Below are 24505 nucleotides of genomic sequence, written 5' to 3'. Positions count from 1 at the left end.
TACAAATTTACATGATCGAAAAGGAATAAAAATATATCCACAATTCCCTACTTTTAGTGTTACCCTATCAGGCCCATTAAAAATCTAGTAAAAGGGAAAACACAGCCCACTGTAATTGACAGTTTAAAAAAGATTTTTGAAAAAAAGACCGTCTAGTGAGAGAAATTGCCACTTGAAGCTGATTCAGAAACTAAATTAAAAAAAAACGCAAGTTTTTTTTAACTGCGAGTAAGGAGCAACATTAAAACTCAAAACGAACAGAAATTATTCCGTATATAAAAGGGGTTGACCCCTCCTCAGTGCCTGGCTCTTTGGGCTAAAGTTTGACTCTTTCTCACAGGTCTACTTTCTAAAACAATAAAAAACTTTAGCGTAAAGAGCGAGGCATTGAGGAGGGGTCAATCCCTTTTATATACGGGATAATTTCTGTTCGTTTTAAGTTTTAATGTTGCTACTTACTCGCAGTTGAAAAAGCTTGTTTTTTTATTTAGTTTCTGAGCGTTTTTAAATTAATGCATGTTTTGACCCTGGGAGAAAAATAAGAAAAAAACAAATAAACACGCATCCGTGATTTGTCTTCTGGCAAAAATACAAAATTCCACATTTTTGTTGATAGAAGCTTGAAACTTCTACAGTAGGGTTCTCAGATACGCTGAATCTGATGGTATGATTTTCTTTAATATTTTATGACTTTTAAGGGAAGTTTTCCCCTATTTTCTAAAATAAGACAAATTTTCTCAGGCTCTTAACTTTCTAGTGGTTTGACTAAACTTGATGAAACTTATGCATTTAAGACTAGCGTTAAAATGAGATTCTTTTGATGTAACTATTGGTATCAAAACTCCATTTTTTAGAGTTTCGGTTACTATTGAGCCGGGTCGCTCCTTACTACAGTTTCTTTACCACGAACTGTTTGATTACCACGAACTGTTTGATCTGCCCATAACTTCACAATTTGTTTTTCATTTTTGAAAAGATTGGATTTTTGTTCATATATGATTTCAATTATCACGCGTTTTCCAAGGTTAATTGTTTGACCCCTAATCGAGAGATAAGTAATATTAAAATATTCGAACATACTACATTGGTATAGGCTAGTCTGCATTAGGCTTTAAAAGATTTGTTTAGACTCATCAAGTGCCCCTCCCTACGGTAATCTTATATAATAGGCGAAAGATTAACTCAATATGAGGAGAGGCCAGAGCTATGAAAATTGCTAAGATTGACCTGGGTATATAAAAATAAATCGTAGTAAATTTTCAAGGGGTTTTTTATAACAAGATTCGAAAGAAATAAGAAATTCAAGGTTTAATCAAGTAAATACGGGCCAAAAAAGCATATGATAAGAAAACATATTCAATGAGCAGCGATTCAATGCAACTTTAATGATATGGTACTAAAACTATATCAACAGAAAATAACATAAATATTCAGTAATCAGGCCCAAAAATAATTTTAATGTAACTGAGAGGTCGATCAATTGCTGCAGCCAAAGGTCCCCCTATTTAAATATTCCAAGAAGCTTTGCGGTAGTAAAGGAATTTTTAATTTGATATGTTGCCAATGCAATTGACTTGATGAAATGTGTGGTGACCAAGGGTATTTCACTTTTTAAGACTAGGCTTAGTGACTTAATCTAAATTTCAGCAGTTTGATTCGATTTCTAGTTCAATTTAAAAATCAGTATTTAATAATTACAGAGTATTATTGGGCAATGTAAGTAGAGTAATGTTACAGAGTTTAAATTATTGGCACACTAGGGAGGCTAGTTGAGTTTAAATTGGTAGGTCTACTAGAAATAACTGCTTTTTTTACCCCTACATTTTGAAATAGGCTACCTGAAAGACAACTTTTCTATAGTTGAGAATAAATTAAAAAGGAAAAAATCACCAAATACTAGATAGTGCTGAAGATTATCTTTTTGATGCTAACTCTTATGAGTTTCTCATATTCTTTGAACCAATTGTTAACCCAAACAGAAAACCTGTGTCAAAACTCATACTATAAAATTGAAAATAGTATATGAAGAAAAGGGAAAGAATCCAAAATGAAGAGTTCCAACATAGCAGATCATGTTTGACACTATGAAATAATATTTTAACTTACGTAGCGTGTTATTCCAGCGCGTTTTAGTTTTTGTTGTAAGTTTTCAATTTGATGAAGCTGCTATCCGAAGTGATTCAGCTCAGCTTCCCTTTTTATTATAAAGCTAGGCTTTGTCTTTTAATTGCAAGGTCCGTTCTAGCAGAATGCTTTTAAGGCGAGCCAGATAATACTTTATGATACAAATTAGATTTGCTGAAGAATATTCATGGCATCATAACAAAATATTTGCTTCAAATAAAACAATCCCTTTTCAGAAATAAGGATTCTACAGATCCTGAAGAGGGTCGGTAACTTTCCGACTAAAACAGACCTATCCTTTCGAGAGCATAATCGAAGTTGGTGTTGATGGTGGATGATGATGGACGGGTAACGGGTCCATTTTTTTATTACCAAGAATTAGGGGCTGCAAACATATTAGATATAAGTAATAGGTTACAAACACAAAGCACCTAAGGCAGATTTGCACCTAAGTGTATGGCAGTGAAGCTTCTGAGCCAAAGGATGTAAAAGCTAGCGTGGTTGACAAAAGCTAGGGCCTAAATAATTCTGATTGATTCCCCAGGGAATGGTAACCTTTGCTGCCGTTTGTTTGGAAAGATACCTGCAGCAAAAAAAGACTTCGCCCAAGACATTTTGAGTCCGCTGACTTTTACAGTTCAGTCACTAGCATGGTACAAGGTTTTATAATTTCAAAAAAACTCTGACAAAAGAAGCTTTGATGGCTGCTGACGGCGATTATCGGAGTTTAAAGAATTACTTAGAAAAAGTATCCTTGTCTGTACCTATATGGTACCTAAATTTTAAGTGAATCTGTTCACGTTTCTGTGGAGATAGGTTGGGCTAGGAAGTTGCTTTTGTCCGTGAAAGCCCGTTCTCTCTTTCTCACTGGCTGGAAGTACTTGTCCTATGAGTTTCGAGTGGATATGACCTCTTTTGTAAAAGACATCGAGAAAGGGGTGTATGCTTCTTCAACCCATCATTGTTATGTCCCATCAGTCAAGCTACTTTCCTCTTAAGTTTCAAGCCAATCCATGAAAAAGCTCTGTATACTTTCAGCTTAAAATTTGGCGGTGGTGCTGAAGAGGCAACGGACTCGCTTTTTGCCTCCAGTAATACTGATTGAACATCATATTTTGACACTGGTTCAAACAAGGTGCCACATGGCTATCTTTATACTAATTAGATCTCTTCCGATCGTATAGACTGAAAATCATTGCTTGATTTAGGCTCAATAAAGGTGCCTCTCGCCTACCTTTTCACTAAAAAAAACAAAGATATAGTATCTGTTGGAGTACTCACTTTCGCTCTTTAATAGAACAATCAATTCTTAACCATTTCAGTGAGTGAAAAAAGATGATATAACATATTTTGAAAGAAAAAACAGTAACTTTTAAATCACGGTTACAGCGGTAGCTGGAACCTAGTAAAGAGTGAACCACAGCTTGTAGTAACCAAAAATTAAAAAACTCGTTTAGGAAAAGACTTTTAACTTTTATCAAACTTTTAATTATTTAACTTACCGTAACTAATCATTAAAATTTTCAAACTTGCGGATTTTCTGAAAAATATTGAGGTATGTAAGTAATACAGTATACAGGGAGTAGTCTACAAATCCATCGAAGACTTACCTAAGAGACGTCGTTACCCCAAAGTATTTGGTTGTTATCTTTTATCGGTTACACCCAGGAACAGTTGGTAAAGAACGCAGTCTTTAGGACTAGTAAGAGAAAACACGAGAAAACCCCCAGATCGTTATTTCTCTCTAACCTGTGACATTTTCAAATTACGACAGTTTTTAAGGGAAATTATACAGTGAACATTTGGGTTACAAAATAATCTCAAAACTTACTTCACGGTCTTCCTTTTTTTTTACAATAACACCAAATAATTCTTGTTTTCATTTTTTTCCAGCTTTTCAATAGCAAACGTTCCTTTGTTTTTCTCAGTCAAATGACCTAGGGTGGGGCCTGAACAATGCTTATGTATTTGTTTGTTCAAGTTTGCTTTTATTATTTATCTTTTGGGGGTTAGAAGGGGTCATATATTTGCTGAATAGAATTCGATGAACTTTTTTCTGTTTGAAAATCATGATTTAAGCCAAATTGTGAGCTAAAGCTTAAAAACCTGAACTGCACCCATACCAAAGGGAACAATGCACATGGGGTAAGAGCCGAATTGACAACGTCTTTTTATAGCCTGTATTTAAGGACGTAAATAATGACGAAGACCACACTGCCTTTCCATAATACAACAACAAAAGAGAGAATAATGAGGACTTTTTTTTCCCAAGACAGTGAACCAACAAAACCTATTTAATATTTCGGCCCTATGTCTAAGGGCCGTCTTCAGCAAAGAAAAAATAAAAAACAATAAAACACTTACAATAAAAGTTGTCAGTTAAAAATCCATTTTTTATTTTAAAATAGCCTTGGCATCATTAACATAAAGATTTTTTCTATTTTAAAATAAAAAAGGGATTTTTAACTGAGAACTTTTATAGTTAGTGTTTTATTGTTTTTTATTTTTTCTTTGCTGAAGACGGCCCTTAGATATAGGGCCGAAATATTCAAATAGGTTTTGTTGGTTCACTGTCTTGGGAAAAAAAGTCCTCATTATTCTCTCTTTTGTTGTTGTATTTAAGGACGCAGAGCCCATTGGAACTTATGTATTATACCACCCGCATCTAAACCTTATGCTGTGTCAAACTTGAGAACAAACCGATTTTATATGTCTGTATTCAGAAACAATTAGCTTATGGTCAATGGAAAACAAGTGGCGGGCGACATAATACATTGGAATTATATAATTCGGGCTATATATTTGCACATTAAGGGGGGAGTTGGTTAGGTTACCCCACCCAACCCTCTCTTATGCAAATATATAGCCTCAATTTGGTATTTTTCACTTTTTGGTATTTTTCACTAGGACTAACCTAATTTCACTTCTAGAGTGTTGTAGGTACAATACATAAGTACCAGCCCATTTATTAAAATGTGCTGCAATTTATGTATGGGTGTGCAGAGCTCTCTGACCCTCGCCCCATCTGGCTCTCTTTTGCCAGAATAATTTGTTGGATTTTTGACAAATAATCTGGTATACTAGTATGTAATAAAATTATAAATTATCAAGGACTACTTTTCAGCCAACGACATCTAACAACCCACGAGACGCGAGCCCCACTAAGAAATTCCCCCAGGGTGGACGGCGAACATTATCAGGATCTGTTTTTTTATTAAGATTTACATGGTTATATTTCGTTGTCATTGTTTCACTGAGGGATCATTGCCCTTTTCCCTCCTACTGATATCCGAGCCATGAGTTCCTCTATTCAATTTAGAAAAAAAGTTAATTAGGAAAAATCTTTTCCCTCCTACTGATATCTGTGCCATGAGGTTCTATATTCAACTTAGAAAAAAGTTAATTAGGGAATGTTTTTCTACACTTCAAAGTGTAACTAACAGATAATATTTCGTGAGTATTTACGCCCCATGGTAAATATATTCCTCTTTGTTTTACATATATTTCCCAATTGTGTTGTACAATCCTCCAAATTTCATTTCATTTTTTTATTCAGCTACTGAAAGCGTAGTCACAATATTTGGCAAGCAAAAACATTTGGAAGCATTGGCATTTGGCAACCTTCGCATAAAAGACATTTGTGACCACATCCATAAGTTATGAAAACTATACCAACTAATGAAGGTACAAAACTAATAATTTAATTAAAATAATTAAAAATTCTTTTAAGAATTTGGGCGAAAAATATGCAGCTATTGCCTATGAACAGCTGCCGGTAGAGAACTATAATCACTAGATAGTGATATAAATTGGAAACCGGTTTGTAATTGTAAGCAACTTGGCCCATTTGTAAATCCTACTTACAAACATGTTATAACAGGGGACTTGTCAATAATAAAGCAATTTTGATTGTCCTACTAAACATAAAAAACGATCGAGAGAACATAGGAAAACTAATAGAAAAAATGAATTAGATGTACATATGCTTTCTATAGATCTATGCCAGCTACTTGAATCTAGGGGTATGATTTCTGTAATAAAGTGTCTAAATAATTTATCCAAGAGGAATTTAATCAAACTTTTCTGGATTGTTAAGAATAATACAGCTCTTGATTATAATTTTAAAGTAATATGTGATACAATTTGCATTCTAACTAAAACGAAATTTATTTCAAAAAAGAAAAAGTTCGATAAGATTTGTAATAATGATAACAGATTATATTTACCTATTAATTTTACTTGTAAGCAGATTGAAGATATTAATTTACCAGAAATTTTAAATCAGCGGCATGTGAAACAGGCCCTTCCTAGTAATTTAAATTATAATGATAGTCCAGTTTTAACTTATAAATTTTCAAAAACTATTGGGCAAATTATTTTTAATTATAATTTAATACTAAAAAAACTAGATAGTGATATAAATTGGAAACCGGTTTGTAATTGTAAGCAACTTGGCCCATTTGTAAATCCTACTTACAAACATGTTATAACAGGGGACTTGTCAATAATAAAGCAAGATGATCTTCAAATTATAATGAATAAAGGGGCTAATTTCCGTCTTTCTCATCATTTGAAACCATCGAGTGTTCTTGATGGCTTGGAAAATGATTTTGATTTATTTATTGATAAGTGGTGTAAGAAAGAGAATAAAAATAAAGAGAGTTTTCAAAGTTGGAAGAATTTAATTATTAGTAGAGTAAGAAATAAAATATATTCTAACTTAAAAAATAGTAACACTAAATCATTATTTTATAATGCGAAGATTAAACAAGCAATTGCTAATCTAAAGAATGAATTTGTAATTGTGCCAGTGGATAAAGCTAATAATAATTTTGCCATAATTTGTCAGAAGCTGTATTGTGATATCTTAAAAAGGGAGTTATGCACAACTAATGTTTACGAAAAGGTAAATATAGAGGATGAGAATTTAATTGAAAAGACTGAAGAAATACTTTTTAAAAATTTTAATATCAAAATAAATGACAATGATAAAAAGTTCCCTTTCCTATATTGGACTGTAAAATTTCATAAGAATCCCCCTAAACCACGGTTTATTGCTGGAGCAGCTAAATGTCCAACCCGCATTGCTGCTACTGACCTCTCTTTAATTTTAAAGGAAATTGTAAATAAACTTAAAACCTATTGTTCTGGTATTAAAAAATTTTCGAATTTCAATCCATAATGGAGTGTTAATAATTCACTGCAGGTGATAGATTCTTTAACAATGGTTTCAGCTAAAAGAATTGAGTCTTTCGATTTTGCGACAACGTATACTAATTTATCACTTAATTTAGTGTTTGATAATTTAAAAACTGTTATAAAGAAATCTTTCCTCTTATCTAGTAAAAATAGATAAGACAAACTGCTTTAATACTACAGTTAACTTGAGATGTTACAGCTTGGATATGATTTTCGAGTTATTAGAATTTGTTTTATACAATACTTATATAAGATTTGGGGGTGATTTGTACAAGCAAATTATGGGAATTCTCATGGGGGGGGGGGAATGCCAGCCCATTTATAGCTGACTTGTTTTTAAGTCAACTAGAATATAAATACATGATGGATAAGAATAATCCAATTAATTTAAAACATGCTTTGTCAAATAATAAAAGATATTTAGATGATATTTTGGTCTTAAATTGTAAGGATTTCATTGATATTTCTAAAAATATATATCCATCAGAGCTTATTCTTGAGCTTAGTCATGGCGCTGGTCATGAAGATCATTTCTTAGATTTAAATATTAATATTTGTGATAATAATAAATTAAGTTTTAAAATGTATAATAAAACGGATGATTTTGATTTTGAAGTGATTAGTTTCCCATTCCCTGAAAGTAATATACACTCAAATATCACATATTCAGCGTTTTTCTCACAGTTACTTCGTTATGCAAGGATTTGTAGTAATTATATTGATTTTAAAAATAGATGTAAAATCTTAAGCCAAAACTTGATATCAAGAGGTTTTTCTGCAAATAAATTAACTTGGCAATTTAAAAAATTTAGTTTTCATTATAACGAACTTTTAAATAAATATCAAAAGAATTATCTAGAAATACTTAAAGAAATTTTTAACTAATTTCGGAGGTTCGTGAAATGTTGTCACAGCGCCATTTATTTTGAATTGTGTTTCTAATTGAGCGGATTTTCTAAAAAAATTAGCCACATGGTAAAGATGAATTCTATAATTGTTTAGTTCATTCAGGTTTTTTGCAATGTGTTAATATTTGTGATTTGGTACAATTTATAATATTTAATTTACCTATTGTTGCTAAAAGGAGGGATATATTAACAGGATATGCTTGTTTTTGGTTTTACTTGGTTGTTTTACATTTTCTGTTTTTTTTTTCATAGGCATGTATTTCAGGGGTGATACCTGACGCGGGGATGCCATGGATATTCTGTGGTAGCCACAACACTGTGCTGGGTAGAGGATTTAGAGTGGCGAAACCCTATATAGGCCAGTGTATTCTCCTGATGAGCCCTTATGTTGGGTGTTGCCTCTGAATTATTTGTCTATATTATTTTTTCTATTGTTTGGTAAATGACGACTTATACTTATTGACGACATGACTGCCTGTCCATGGATTATTCTTTATGGTTGATTGTGTGTGGCTATGCTGTTTGACCTATGTGATTGTATGGATGAGTAGGGTTAAGGCCTCATTCAAGTGCTGGTCTATATTAATCACTAATTTAGGAAAACAGTCTTTCTTTTCTCCTTCTGTCTTTTTTTTTTTTTTTTTTTTTTTTTTTTTTTTTTTTTGTGCTGTAGCATTGGTGATTTCTCTTTTCATTATACCTGAGGGATATTTCCGTTTTAAGTAATTTAAAGAATTGCTAAGGTCTTTATTAAAAGAACTTCCTGTCTTAATGAAATAAAAGAAATCAATAATATAAAATGTTTCAGTAATAAAACATTTATTAATGGGTTAGATACATTTATAAGGTTTGTATTATAAGTTAAACTTTTGTAAGTTTATATATGAAACATTTTATGTATAATATTTATATAAGATTATAAAATCTAATTTATGCCATACAATTGTATGAATTAAATATACAGAACAAAGATATTAAAAACCATAAAATTAAGATTGAAATGAAAATTATACGAAATATTTCATTTCAAACATTTCAATAAGTTTAGCCCATACCTTATTTACACTATACAAGGAAAGCAAAGCAGCTTTTGTCTACGAGAAAATAAGAACAAAAAATTTTTTGAAATGAAAGTAAAACTTAAAACGAACAAAAATTACTCCGTCTATGAAAGGGGCTTTTCATCCTCGACGCCCCGCTCTTTACGCTAAAGTTTTTTTATTGTTTTAAAAAGTAGAGTTGCGAGAAAGAATCAAACTTTATGAGCGGGGTGTCGAGGAGGAAAAGCCCCTTTCATATACGGAGTAATTTCTGTTCGTTTTAAGTTTTAATGTCGCTCCTTACTTTCATTTCAAAAAACTTGTTTTTATTATTTAATTTCTGAAAGTTTTTGAATTGATGCATGTCTGATTTTGGCTCTCCATACATAAATTATTAAAATGAAATTTGCACATTAATTTTGTTTTGGCTGAATGGCTTTCTCTTAGTTTTAATCAGACGATTTTAAGAAATGTGGGGTTGGGAAGGAGGCCTAGTTGCCCTCCAATTTTTCGGTTACTTAAAATGGCAATTAGGACTTTTAATTTTTAACGAAAGTTTTCATTAGTAAAAAATATACGTAACTTAAGAATTAACTAACATAACAAACTTTTATATTCTTATATTTTTGATTATACATATGAGGGCTTTATCCCCTAGTTAATACCTCGCTCTTCACACTAAATCTTAAGTTTTGTCCCAATTCTTTAAGAATGACCCCTGAATCAGAAAGGCCGTAGAATAAATAGTTGAAATTACTAAAAATAATTTAGCATAAAGAGATAAGTATTTATCTCCTCCTAAATACCTCGCTCTTTATGCTAAAGTATTTTTAGAACCCCTCATATGCGTAAAAATCTCTGTTCGTTTTAAGTTTTGATGCTTCTCCTTACTTTCAATTGAAAAAACTTTTTCATGTTTATATTTTCATTGTTTTTTTTTTTTAAATAGTAATGCTAGAAAATCATAGGCCCTTTTCATTGAATTTCTCTTCCCCCATGAAATATTCCTCCAAGGAAAGATCCTCCCATATAGCCCCCTCACCTGAACCCCACACCCAAACCAAAAAAATTCCCCTGAAAATGTCGGTACACTTCCCAATAACCATTACTGTATGTAAACATTGGTCAAAGTTTGTAACTAACAGCCCCTCCCCCAGGGACTGTGGGGGGGGGGGGGTAAGTCATCCCCAAAGACATAGTTATTATAGTTTTCGACTATACGGAACAAAAATGGCTATCTCAAAATTTTTATCCGTCGACTTTGGGAAAAAAATGAGCGTGGGAGGGGGCTAGGTGCCCTCCAATTTTTTTGGTCACTTAAATAGGGCACTAGAACTTTTCATTTCAGTTAGAATGAGCCCTCTTGCAACACTCTAGGATCACTTGGTCGATAAGATGGACCCCTAAAAAAAAAAATGAAATAAACACGTACCCGTGATTTGTCCTCTGGCAAAAAATACGAAATCCCACATTTTTGTAGATTGCACCTTGAAATTTTTTCTATAGGGTTTTCTGATACGCTGAATGCGATGGTATGATTTTCGTTAAGATCCTATGACTTTTAAGGGGTGTTTCCCCCTATTTTCCAAAATCAGGCAAATTTTCTCAGGATCGTAACTTTTGATGACAAAGACCAAATTTGATGAAACTTATATATTTAAAATCAGCATAAGAATCCAATTCTTTTGATATATCTTTAGCATCGAAATTCCGTTTTTTAGAATTTCGTTTACTATTGAGCCGGGTCACTCCTTACTAGAGTTCGTTACCACGAACTGTTTGACAAGAAGACAACTTGATTCAGTAACTTATTAAATAAAAAAACAACAAGTATTTCAACTAAAAGTAAGGAGCAACATTAAAGTTTAAAACAAACAGAAGCTATTACGTATATGAAGGGGGTTGTCCCCTCCTCAACACCACGGTTTTGACACTTAAGTTTTTTAGCGCCTTAAAGAACAACAACTTATTGTTCTAATTAAACGACCCTGGTGTTTCACGAGTTGTTCGTTAAGAATTGGGGCAAAATTAAGCTTTAGCGTAAAGAGCGAGGTGCCGAGAAGCGAGCAACCCCCTCATATACTATGAACTTCCGTTTGTTTCAAGTTTTAGTGTTGCTCCTTACTTTCAGTTGAGAGAACTTTTTTATTTAATTTTTGATCGTTTTATAAATAATGCCATTATATCTGGCTCCGCTTCTACGAAAAATTCCCCTCCCAAGGAAACATGCTCCCTGTTCATCGTAGTTAAAGGGTCGGGAAATTGTGTCTGTAAGGAAGACCCCCTCCCACTTACAGCTCTCAGGGCAAGGGTTGTAGGTTATGCCCTGGGGGCATATACAGTTCGTGTAGAAAGGTTGATCGTATATGCATTGGAGGGGACTCTTTGGATTGGTAATCAGAAGCTCTAATGCCCTTTTTAAGAGTCAAAGTGACCAGAGCACAGCTATACATTGCTTGATGGGATATTTCCCCACGTGTAAATTGGGATATGGTAAATTTTTTTGTCTATGGTACATTTTGTCTTGAAATTTTGGCAACACTGGCCCGCAGGCGTTTTGCAATAAAACTTATCTATGCTTTTTGAGATCGCTTCTACTCACAGCCTATATAGACACCAATTGCGCATACATTTTTCAAAAGCAACACATCGCCATCGTCGCGACAATAATGGGTGCTGCCTCAAAACCAGACTCTCTTGCAGTTGGAAACTGGATTTCAAGGAGGCGGATTGGTCACAAACGAAATTTCTGTTTTCACTCCTGGAATAGAGCCAAGATCTTTCCGCATTGATAGGCTGTGGGAGTGCCGGAGGTTAACGCTTAGTCTAAAGATGTGTGTTGAAATCTTTCTATGGGCAGGAAATGACTCCTCTCAACTAGTGGCTATATAGAAAGTCTATAATAATGACACATATCCAGGGTAACTTGAACAGAATGACTAAAAAAACACTCAATGGGCAATCTTACAATAAAGATATCTGCCACACAAATTGTTGGCAATCTCCTAATTCTGAAATAATTACTGAATATGTATTTGCTTCTACAATTAGAATAGGACAAAAGCCCCAGCTTCTCAGGAATTTACAATTTCAAACAATGAAGAATGCCCTCCCAATTATTTCTGACTATATTTACATTGGAGTAAATGTGACCATTATTGATATTCTCCGAGTTATCTATAGCATTTCAGTAAACACGCCACAGGTTAAGAATTTGTTATAGTCTTTTAAGGATAATGGATTACACCCAAAAATAAAAATGTAATCTGTGTAGAAGATTCAAACTCATTATTTGTATGCTGGACGTCCGATTCAAAGTTACTATCCTCAGATTAATCAGCATTTCAAAAATTGTGAGAAAAAGTTAGTTTTAAGGCTTATGCGTAAAACAAATCAAACACTAAGTTTATATTGACTGTTATGCAAAATTTCTTTTATATTTTTACCGTTTGTTTTATCTAAATATTAAAATTGTAGAATAAAATTAAATATCGAGCACTTTTTTTAATGTATGTAAATTGTTTTTCATTGGATAATTAAATAAGATAAGTAACTTTAAATCATATTTAAGTCATATGAAAAACAAAATCAACGAAAAAAATGGATAAGACGGTGTTGAGGGTATAGGCACGCAGAAGCTGTACTGGAGTTTTCTTTGAAGAATCTCCAACTTTATAGTTGTATCAGGAACTGAAAATTTTCTGAAAATTTTCGGCTAATCAGAAGCAAGTCGTCAGCATACGCAAGACAAGAAACATCTGGAAGACCAGAAAAGTATGTACCTGAAATCTTAGCCAGCACACTAGAAATACATATCTAAAAAAGTGTTGGGGACAAAATATCGCCCTACCTGACTTCTGTTCGTACCCTTATAATAGTGTCTGGTGCGGATCTTATTGAAGAAAAGAATTTGAATACCATAACCATAGAATCATTATAACAGAGAGATTGACCCCCAAATTATACAGAGAAAAAAGGAGATGACTATGGACCACACTATCAAACAGTTTCGGATCTTTCCCCATATTTTCTAAAATAAGGAAAATTTTTCTCAGGGTCTTAACTTTTGATGGCTAAGACTAAGCTTGAGGAAACTTATATATTTAAAATCAGCACCAAAATATATATTTTTTTTTTACTCTTTCTCTTAACTCTACTTTTTAAAATAGTAGAAAACTTTAGCGGAAAGAGCAGGGCATTGAGGAGGAAAAGCCTCTTTCACATACAGAGTAATTTCTGTTCGTTTTAAATTTTAATGTTGCGCCTTACTTTCATTTAAAAAAAACTTTATTTTTATTTAATTTCTGGGCGTTTTTGAATTAATGCATGTTTTGATCTTGGCTCTACGCACATAAATAATTAAAACAAAATTTGCATATTAATTTTTTTTGGCTAAATGGCCTTCTCATAGTTTTAATCGGAAGATTTTAAGAAAAAAGGAGTGAGGGAGGAGGCCTAGTTGCCCTTCAATTTTTGATTACTTAAAAAGGCAACTGGAACTTTAAATATTTTAGAAACGTTTTCATTAGTAAGAAATATACGTAACTTACAAATTAACTTACGTAACAAACTTCTATATTAGTATGTTTCTATTGCGTATATAAAAGGGCTCACCCCTCGTTAATACCTCGCTCTTTACACTAAATCTTAAATTTTGTCCAAATTCCTTAAGCATGACCTCTGAATTATAAAGACCGTAGAATAAATAGTTGAAATTACTAAAAATACTTTAGCGCAAAGAGTGAGGTATTACGAGGAGATAAACCCCTCAAATGCGTAATAATTTTTGTTCGTTTTAAGTTTTAATGCTGCTCCTTACTTTCAGTAAAAAAAACTTTCCATATTTATTTTTTCATTGCTTTTTCAAATAATGGTAGAAAATCCTGTGCCCCCTTTATTGAAATTTTCTTCCCCCATGAGTAGTTCCTACATTGAAATATGCTCCCACGTGACCCCCTCTCAACTCCCCCCTAAACCAAAAACGGCCCCCTGAAAACGTCTTTACACTTCCCAGTAACCAATACTATACGTAGACACAGGTCAAAGTTTGTAACTTGCAGCCCCTCCCACGGGGACTGCGGGGGAGTAAGTCATCCCCAAAGACATAGTTATTAGGTTATTCGACTATGGTGAATAAAATGGCTATCTCACGATTTTGATCCGGTGAGTTTAGGGAAAAAATGAGCGTGTTAAGGGGCCTAGGTGCCCACCAATTTTTTGGTCGCTTAAAAAGGGCACTAGAACTTTTAATTTCCGTTAGAATGAGTCCTCTCGTGACATTCTAGCACCATTGAGTCGATACGATCACCCTTGAAAAACAACAACCAAAAACAAATAAATACACATCTGCGTGTTTATTTGATCTGCCTTCTGGCAAAAAAAAGCAAAATTCTACATTTTTGTAGATAGGAGCTTGAAACTTCTACAATAAGGTTCTAAGATACGCTGAGCCTGATGGTGTGATTGTCGTTTAGATTTTGTGACTTTTAGGGGGTGTTACCCCTATTTTCAAAAATATGAAAAATTTTCTTAGGCTCGTAACTTTTGATGGGTGAGACTAATCTTGATGAAACTTTTATATTTAGAATTAGCACTAAAATGCGATTCTTTTGATGTAATTATTGGTATCAAAATTCCATTTTTTTTCAGTTTCGATTACTATTAAGCCGGGTCGCTCCTTACTAAAGTTCGTTACCACGAACTGTTTGATTGTAGTAGCCTGCTAATTCTGCTAGTCAGCCCACTATTTATGAAACTTACCGCTAGTATAGAGAGTATACAAGAGGAAGGATTTTAAAACTCTGTTTTAAGGTTTCCGACCATGAAGGCTATGAATGCATCCTATCTATGTTTCCTAGCCTTTTCACTTCAGATATGGCATCAAAACGCGCCATTTTTGGCGTTATATAGAACTTTATGAGGGTTATAAAAGGCAAATTTAAAAATAGCATATAAATATAAAACTAACTTTTAAGCGGGACTTGGGACGGCTACCTATGATGCTGCAGTAGTCTTCTAGTTCTATTAGTCAGTAGAAAAGTTATAAGAAATACTAAGAGGCTGAGGAGGAATATACAAGAAGGGGATAGAAAACTCCAGGAAGAGGGTTTTCAAAATTTTTCAAAACTTTTTCAAAATTTCTGTATTTGTTTTTTAAATTTCAGTTTACTAGTGGGATGGGAGGAAGAATATACAAGAAGGACGATTGTAAAACTCAGTTTTAAGGTTTTTTGACAATAGAGGCAATGCCGGTACTCTTTTCGTGCTTCCTAGCCTTTACATTCCAGATATGGCATCAAACATGCCCTTCTTCTTCTTCTTTCTTTTTTTTTTGGGGGGGGGGGGTGTGAACGCTGGAGGTACAGTTATTTGACCTTTGAACAGCTTTGAACAAAATGGCAGTCTCAAAATTTAGATCAAATACATTTATGGGAAGAGGGCGAGGGGGGGGGGGGGGTTAGCTGCTCTCCGACGACTTTTGCCTCTTAAAAAGTGCACAAGACTTTTGATTTCCAACGGAATGAGCTTTCTCTAAAGTTTATGCAACCACCCCTTCCATAAGAACTTAATATGTTAACAATGGCCAACTTCCATTGGGCGTGGGGTCCGTGGGTGGTTGAAAGATAATCGCGTTTGACTCTTAAAAAGGAAACTAAAACTTTCGTTTCAGAATTGTATGAGCCTCTTCTAAAGTCTATACGACCACTCCTTCCAGAAAATAGCTTATATGTTAACTAGGGGCAACTTGCATAACCTACTGCCTTCGCCCTGGGGGCTGTGAGGGGTTTGTCAAGTCAACCCTGGAGGCATAATTATATTTCCACTGGGTTATTTTGACAAAATGACTAACTCAGAATTTTTCATCAGACAAATTTGGAAAAAAATTGGGCGTGGGGGATAGTCGCCCTACTTTTGACCCTTACAAAGGGAATAATACCTTCCAATTTCCAATCTAATGAGTCCCTCCGAGATTTACACGGTCATGCCTTCCAAAAACCCTTATATGTTAACAATGAACGACTTGCATGACTTACAGGTCTTGTCCCAGGGGCTAGTGGGGTAGTTGTCAAACCCAGAAGCACAGTTATTTGCTCTTTGGATTATTTTAAACAATATTTGTATTTCAAAATCCTCATCAGAAGCATTTTGAAAAAAAGAGTGTAGAGGGGGAGAGGGGTGAATCGTCCTACGATAGATTTTGAATCTTAAAAAGGGAACTAGAACTTTTGGTTCCAAATCGAACGAGCCCCTTCCGAATTTTGTACGATCACGGTAAGCAATATATAGTATGTAGGTTGCTGCTCATAATATGAAAGCAAAATATAGCAAGAATGATACAGCTTAAATAGTTTTGACCACAATAGCAAGTTATAAAAGAATAGTTGAATTCAATTCTGGTACAATCAAATGGGAACAATTTGTTGCTGAATTAAGCTTTTCTTTCGTACGAAATCTTAAATGAAAAGGCGTTTCCTCTTTCTTTTTTAAAATAATTGTATACGTTTGGGTTCTAGTTTTATACTTCATCTGGTCATCTTTACTTGTACCCATCGTTATGCATGGCTCATTAGTTTTACATTATTTTATGCTTGGTTGAACCCCATTTAGAGCATATGCCGGAATTAATGGGAACATAAAAGGATATTCACTCAGTCCAGTTTCCCATTAGACAAAGCATTTCGGATCAATATGCTTTATTTTGTCTGTTGAACTGCCTATGAGATACTTTATATACTTTTTTTCAATACTGTAATAATGAAGGTTATAGTCTCTTTGCTAGTTCTAATGAAGAATTGTGTCCAGTAGTTGTTATTTAAATAGTTTAGATACCATATCGACAGGCTCTTAACAAAAAACAAAACAAAACAGAAATGGAGCAAAATCAACTAGCTCCTAGATATCTAGCTTTGCACCAATTGACATATCTATCGTATGGTGGAAAAGTTTCTTTTTAATTTTAGGTATTTTTATAGGAGCGCGTCATAAAGTTTGTGCGAGTCATACACGGGCACCAGACGTAGAAAAATTTCGGTAAGAAAATACCTTGACAATGATTTTGTCATTAGTCACGGTATTGACGGATGAAGTGTGTTGGTCTAAGTGACTACACATCACGTACAATGACAGGCTGTCTTGAAGGCTTATTTAAACAAATTAAAGGATTTAGCCAGTTATTAAAAGTATGTAGCATCTATATAGAAACGTTGGTGATAAGTTCCTTGCCTGAAGAGTATATCATTTTTTAAACTACATATGATATTCCATCAAACAGCAGACTTCTGACGACATTATTCAAGGCAATTAAGGGATTTAGCCAGTTAATATAAGTATGTAGCATCTATATAGAAACGTTGGTGATAAGTTCCTTGCCTGAAGAGTATATCATTTTTTAAACTACATATGATATTCCATCAAACAGCAGACTTCTGACGACATTATTCAAGACAATTAAAGGATTTAACCAGTTATTATAAGTATGTAGCATCTATATAGAAACGTTGGTGATAAGTTCCTTGCCTGAAGAGTATATCATTTTTTAAACTACATATGATATTCCATCAAACAGCAGACTTCTGACGACATTATTCAAGGCAATTAAGGGATTTAGCCAGTTAATATAAGTATGTAGCATCTATATAGAAACGTTGGTGATAAGTTCCTTGCCTGAAGAGTATATAATTTTTTAAACTACATATGATATTCCATCAAACAGCAGACTTTTGACGACATTATTCAAGGCAATTAAAGGATTTAGCCAGTTATTATAAGTATGTAGCATCTATATAGAAACGTTGGTGATAAGTTCCTTGCCTGAAGAGTATATCATTTTTAAACTACATATGATATTCCATCAAACAGCAGACTTCTGACGACATTATTCAAGGCAATTATTGGATTTAGCCAGTTATTATAAGTATGCAGCATCTATATAGAAACGTTGGTGATAAGTTCCTTGCCTGAAGAGCATATCATTTTTTAAACTACATATGATATTCCATCAAACAGCAGACTTCTGACGACATTATTCAAGGCAATTAAAGGATTTAGCCAGTTATTATAAGTATGCAGCATCTATATAGAAACGTTGGTGATAAGTTCCTTGCCTGAAGAGTATATCATTTTTTAAACTACATATGATATTCCATCAAACAGCAGATTTCTGACCACATTATTCAAGGCAATTGGGAGTGAGCGACAGAAACACTGAATTAGCTTTATTTTAAAAAATGAACATATGTCCAAAAATACGATACAATTTTGAACCAAGTCCCAGCTGATTCAGTAGCAATTTCTTCAAAAATTTCACCAAAAGCCTTAAAATATTTAGAAAATCATAAATTTGCACGCGAACAAACCAAAATACTTACAAAAAAAAACGCAAAGCTAATTGCCTTTTTGTCACTGAAAATACGCCTAAAATCTATAAAAGACAAAATAAAAAAATTCAGCAGCCCAAATTGTGCTTTGCCATAGGGTGGTTATTTTAAAAATTTGTAATACCCATGTTTTTTCTTTCGCAAAATTTGCTTGTTTTTGAATTATCATAAACTTTTGATGATGCCACAGCTTTTATTAGCTAAGAGAAGCACAAGAAGAGGCAAATCATCTAAAGCTTCACAAGTGTTATCAAACAGTTCGTGGTAACGAACTGTAGTAAGGAGCGACCCGGCTCAATAGTAACCAAAACTCTAAAAAATGGAATTTTGATACCAATAGCTGCATAGAAAAAATTGCATTTTAATGCTAATTGTAAATATATAAGTTTCATCAAGTTTAATCTTACCCATCAAAAGTTACGAGCCTGAGAAAATTTGCCTTATTTTAGAAAATAGGGAGAAACACCCCCTAAAAGCCATAGAATCTTAACGGAAATCACACCATCAGATTCAGCGTATGAGAGAACTCTACTGTAGAATTTTAAAGCTCCTATATACAAAAATGTGGAATTTTGTGTTTTTTGCCAGAAGGCAGAACACGGATGTGTGTTTATTTGTTTTTTTTCTTCCCCAGGGGTGATCGTATCGACCCAACGGTCCTAGAATGTTGCGAGAGGTCTCATTCTAATGGAAATGAAAAGTTCTAGTGCCCTTTTCAAGTGGCCGAAAAAATTTGAGGGCACCGAGGCCCCCTCCCACGCTAATTATTTTCCAAAACTCACTTAATCAAAATTCTGAGATATCCATTTTATTCAGCGTAGTCGAAAAACCTTATAACTATGTCTTTGGAGACGACTTACTCCCCCAGAGTCCCCGTGGGAGGGGCAACAAATTGCAAAACTTTGACCAGCGATTACACATAGTAAGGGTTATGGGGAAGTGTACAGACGGTTTCAGGGGGATTTTTTGGTTGGGAGAGGGGTTGAGAAGAGGGGGATATGTTGTGGGAACTTTCCATCGAGGAAACGTTCCAATTTGTCATTGGGGAACAAAATTTCCATGAAGGGAGCGTAGGATTTTCTAGCATTATAAAAAAAAACAATGAAAAAATAAGCATGAAATTTTTTTTTTTCAACTGGAAGTAAGGAGCAGCATTAAAATTTAAAACGAATAGATTCTATTACGCATATGAGGGGCTCACCTCCTCCTAATACCTCACTCTTTACGCTAAAGTATTTTTAGTATTTTCAATTATTTATTCTATGGCTTTTGTGATTCAGGGGTCATTCTTAAGGAATTGGGACAAAATTTAAGCTTTGGTGTAAAGAGCGAGGTACTGACGGGAGGGGGGGGGGGTGAGCCCCCTCATATCCGTAATAAAAACACGAGAATACAAAAGTTTGTTACGTAAGGTAATTTGTAAGTTACGTATATCTTTTACTAATAAAAACATTCGTAAAAAATTAAAAGTTCTAGTTGCCTTTCTAAGTAACGAAGAAATCGGAGGGCAACTAGGCCTCCTCCACCGCTCTTTTTTTCTCAAAATCATTCGATCAAAACTATGAGAAAGCCATCTAGCTAAAAATAATAAATTTGCATATTTCGTTTTAATTATTCATCTGCGGAGAGGCAAACTCAAAACATGGATTAATTCAAAAACGTTCAGAAATTAAATAAAAAAAAACAATTTTTTTTTAACTGAAAGTATGGAGCGACATTAAAACTTAAAACGAACAGAAATTACTCCGTATATGAAAAAGGCTGCTTCCTCATCAACGCCCCGCTCTTTACGCTAATACTTCCATGCCCCACCAGGGGAGCCTGAGCCCTGAGTTGGGAATGACGGGGCTATATGGACATTAGAGCCTTTAGCCTAGAATGATACGGCAGAAATTGGAATTTCAAGCCACACCATTATGATATTTGGTCAAAACAACTTGTTTCGTTTAAAAGGTAACTCCACCTTCCCCTGCATGTGTGTTCTGCAATCAAATATAAAACTTAAATTTGAACAAATAAATTTGATAGAACATTCCTAATTTAAAGAAATAGTTTTTAACAAAATTATAATATACAGTTCCTGTACCTTCATGGTGTCGCAAGGTTGCCTTTCATTTACATAGTCATTCTTTGGAGATTCAATGAGCAAGGCATATTTTCCTTTGCTCTGTTTGACCCTCCGGATTCCTTCGTCGTAAGTCTTCACAAAAACATGCTTGCGCGAAGACATGAATTCCCACATCTTGCTGTAAGTAGGAATTTTCGAAAACTGAAAGATTAAAAATAATTATTCCTACAGGATAATTTTTTAACATTAGATCTCCATCTAATTGTCTTGCCAGAGCGATGTTTTAGTTTCGTCCGATTATTCTTTTTTATAGCACTGATTTCAGGTAAGACTCCAAACTCCTTAGTGTTTGCGGAAAGTGTGAAACTCAGGAAAAATTGATGAATGAAACGTAAAATATTGGAAAACAGCCAAATATTCTTGCAAGGGCCAAGAAGAACAGGTTTGCTTGTTCTTGCATTAGAACGTTCAATGTGAGAGTTAACGGTGGAAGGTTATAGTTTAACAGCCGAGTAGTTTATATGAAATTTCTCTTCGAAGCTTTTTTCGAGGCACGATTCAGCTGTCGAGTTGAACCTCCTTTTAAGCGGGTAAGCAAGCTAGTGGTAGTTTTAAATTGAAGTTTTGATTGAAAATAAAAGTATGTAAGATAAAAAAAGAACTTCCCAGCCCCATTACCAAAATGTTTTCTTAGAATAACATATAGAAAACTTGGTAGACTGAAAACAGTTTGCCACTTCTACTAGTGATTTTGGTTGAGTTTATTATTCCATTTTCTGCATTTGGGACTGAATTAGAGAATCAGTATAGATGGATAGATAAGTGCATTTTTAAGCCAAATATACAGCTATGAACACATTACAAGAACATAAACGAAAGACATAAATAACATAAACTTTGATCAGCGATCATCATAAAACACAAATGAAACACTGCATTAACCTAATACTAGTACTTAATACTTAAGTACTTAAAAAAGATCCTTGAAAACAACACGTAACACTCAGAAAAAAGCATAAATAATACATTACATTTACTTTATACTGAGATTTTTTATTTATTTATTATTATTTTTTTTTTATTTAAGAAAATTTTCAGATACCTTGCTACTCTGCGTATAAACTGAGGCGACGTACTATATAAGAAACCTGGAAGTATCAACTTGTTTTTTCCAATTTTCCCTTCTCTTATCGTAGAGAGCCCCAGGCACCGGCTTAAGCAATGCACTAAATAATCCTCTTTAACTCTGCAAAGCGGGCAAGTATATTTGCCTTCATTGGAACATCTTTCTTTAGAATACTAAATCTTTCACTAATTGGCAGGCAGTTAGCCTTGAGCTGCATCAACAACATCAAATATCTAGCTTGTAGATTCAGCTTAAAGTAGAACTTCTGTCCACAAACCACCTTAATATCCTTATAAAACTTTAATGTTTCTGATTTTGTTTATCTCCTCACTCGTTTTTTGAATCATTTGATTCTCTAGTACTATCTTAATCTCATTCTCCTAACTTCGCATTTATATCCGTTGGTCCACTACCTTCATTCAAGACAAAGGAAAACCCTGTTTTGTCTAAAATGTCTTTTATTTTTAGTGGCCATGATCTTTTTTCCCTGCAATAGTAAATCTTCATAAGCTGGCCTTAAGCACCCTGTCTTTCGGTAACTGGACGACATACAACTAAAATTTAATCATTGCAACTAGTCTGTAATTTATTAGTGGCCATGTACCTACATTGCCTTTTAAAAACTGGGAATGAGTTCTTCTATGCAGCCAAAACAATCTCTTAAAGTACCCTAATTGAATACTCTCTATCTGAGCCACTCCGTCATGCCCCAAATCTCTGCTCCGTAATGTAGAATGGGCATTATTGTCGATAAAAAAAAAACCTTTTTATGTAACAACTAATTTTTTATTCCCATTACATTATTCTGGAAAATTGCAAACATTGCTGCTCTTCCCGGTTTAAAGTTTCCTTTATATGAGAATTCTATCTTCCATTACTTTGAAAAATATATCCAAGATACTTAACTTTATCCACAACTTGTATCACCTTCCCCTTAAACCAAAATTTTCTTTCACATTTATCATTCCTCTCGTTAAATATAACCACTTTTGATTTCTGAACATTTCCGTGCAGGCACTTCATCTTTAGATAATCATCTGAAGATCCAGGAGATTCTGTAAATTATTATCTAAAGAGTTTTTATTATCTAATCTCACTATTGGAGCCCATTTTTTGCTAAATATTCAAAAATGTCATTAATAAAAAGACCAAACAGTCGAGGTGACAAGGCGCTTCCCTGCTTTACTCCTTTCTTAACTTTCTAAAAGGTCTCGAAATACCTGACCCACGTACTCTTGCTATTGCACTAATTTCAAAATACATATTAAAACCAAACGATTGAAACAAGAAGGCAGCCCCATATCATGTAGGCTTTTTTTCAAGCAAAACTCTATTGACATTATCAAACCCTTTTTTCCAAAAATGCAACATATAACTTATTTTTTCCTGGTCCATACTTTTCAATTAATCCACTCAAAATAAACTCTCTATCCGCAGTACTATAACCTTTTTCTAAGACCTCCCTGTTCTTCCAGTCCAATACCCTCTTGTCAATCATTTAACCGGCTATCTAAAATTTTCTCTAAGATTTTGCTGAGTATATATAATCACATGTGCCTTCTAAACTTTAGGAGCTCTCTCATTGCTAAATCAAACAGAGGTTTCTTTTCCTCCATTTTTGTTAGTGATATTATAATGTTGGCCCAGGGCAAGAAAACCAATCTTAAAACTCCAAGAAGCACATTTTTATTTTAATAATGGTCAAAACTTTGTGAAAAGCCGATGATTGTAATACGGAAGTTTTTTTTAATCTTTCGGTCCGTCGTCCATCCTTCTTGGCCCTTCCACCCTCAATTTCTCTAACTCTTGGCTGAATTTTTTAGTGCTCTCGCCCGTTTGAGCCAAAATATGCAAGAGTTTTAGTCCGGACTATTGAAGAGCCAACGCAGGTCAGTGGCCTCTCCCCCACCCCTACCCTCCCTAAACTAACTTTTTAGAGGAGAGGTGGGCCTCTTACACTTTTTTAAAAAGTGAAATCATACAAGCATTTCTAACTAAATGAATAAAGCATCTAGATATGTATGTTGCCTCTCTCTCTCCTTCCTCCCCACCCTCCACACCTCACCATTGAAATTTTATTAAAGACTTTTACACGCTTTACGCTTTTACGATGATCAAATGTGAAAAAAAAAACAATCTAGCCTACCTTACCCTCTCTACTCATATTTTTTAACCTAACAGTCATTGAAAGTTTCAGTTCGATAGTTCATTTAGAACAGCCATAGGTAAAAGATTCACAATTAATATCTTTTCCCCTTCTGATCTGGACTGGTAAATAAGATCCTGGGTTCGGTAACTATTTTCATTAGGGGCTACATAAAATTATTCAAAACCAAATAACTCCTTATAAGAGCAACCAAAGCTTTGACTAGGAAGACAACTGTCAAACCTTTATCGTGAAACAATCATAAGCATGTCAAATATAAATTTAAATCAAAACACCTGGATCACACCAGGAGCTCACCTGGAGCAGACCTCTGAAAAGGTCTCATCACACCAGGAGCAGACCTCTGAAAAGGTCTCATCACACCAGGAGCAGACCTCTAAAAAGGTCTCATCACACCAGGAGCAGACCTCTGAAAAGGTCTCATCACACCAGGAGCAGACCTCTGAAAAGGTCTCATCACACCAGGAGGAGACCTCTGAAAAGGTCTCATCACACC

At 34.2% G+C, this 24505-nt stretch overlaps 1 protein-coding gene and 1 non-coding gene across 2 annotated transcripts in view; both read right to left on the bottom strand.

Moving 5' to 3' along the window:
- Nucleotides 1-20919, bottom strand: part of LOC136042541 (glutamate receptor 1-like) — a 31649-nt gene extending 10730 nt beyond the window's left edge. Inside the window, exon 1 of the mRNA XM_065727508.1 lies at nt 20735-20919. Coding sequence (XP_065583580.1) covers nt 20735-20890 — 156 coding nt within the window. The 5' untranslated portion in view covers nt 20891-20919. The remainder of the gene's footprint in view (nt 1-20734) is intronic.
- LOC136042542 (U5 spliceosomal RNA) lies at nt 1092-1206 on the bottom strand. The gene has a single exon (XR_010621344.1). It is a non-coding gene; the product is annotated as a U5 spliceosomal RNA (small nuclear RNA).
- Nucleotides 20920-24505: the final 3586 nt, after the last annotated feature.

This window comes from Artemia franciscana, unplaced genomic scaffold (assembly GCF_032884065.1).
Source record: "Artemia franciscana unplaced genomic scaffold, ASM3288406v1 Scaffold_1435, whole genome shotgun sequence".
Classification (NCBI taxonomy): Eukaryota; Metazoa; Arthropoda; class Branchiopoda; order Anostraca; family Artemiidae; genus Artemia; species Artemia franciscana.
Note: the sequence above shows the minus strand (reverse complement) of the source record. Positions and strands in the feature narration are given on the sequence as shown.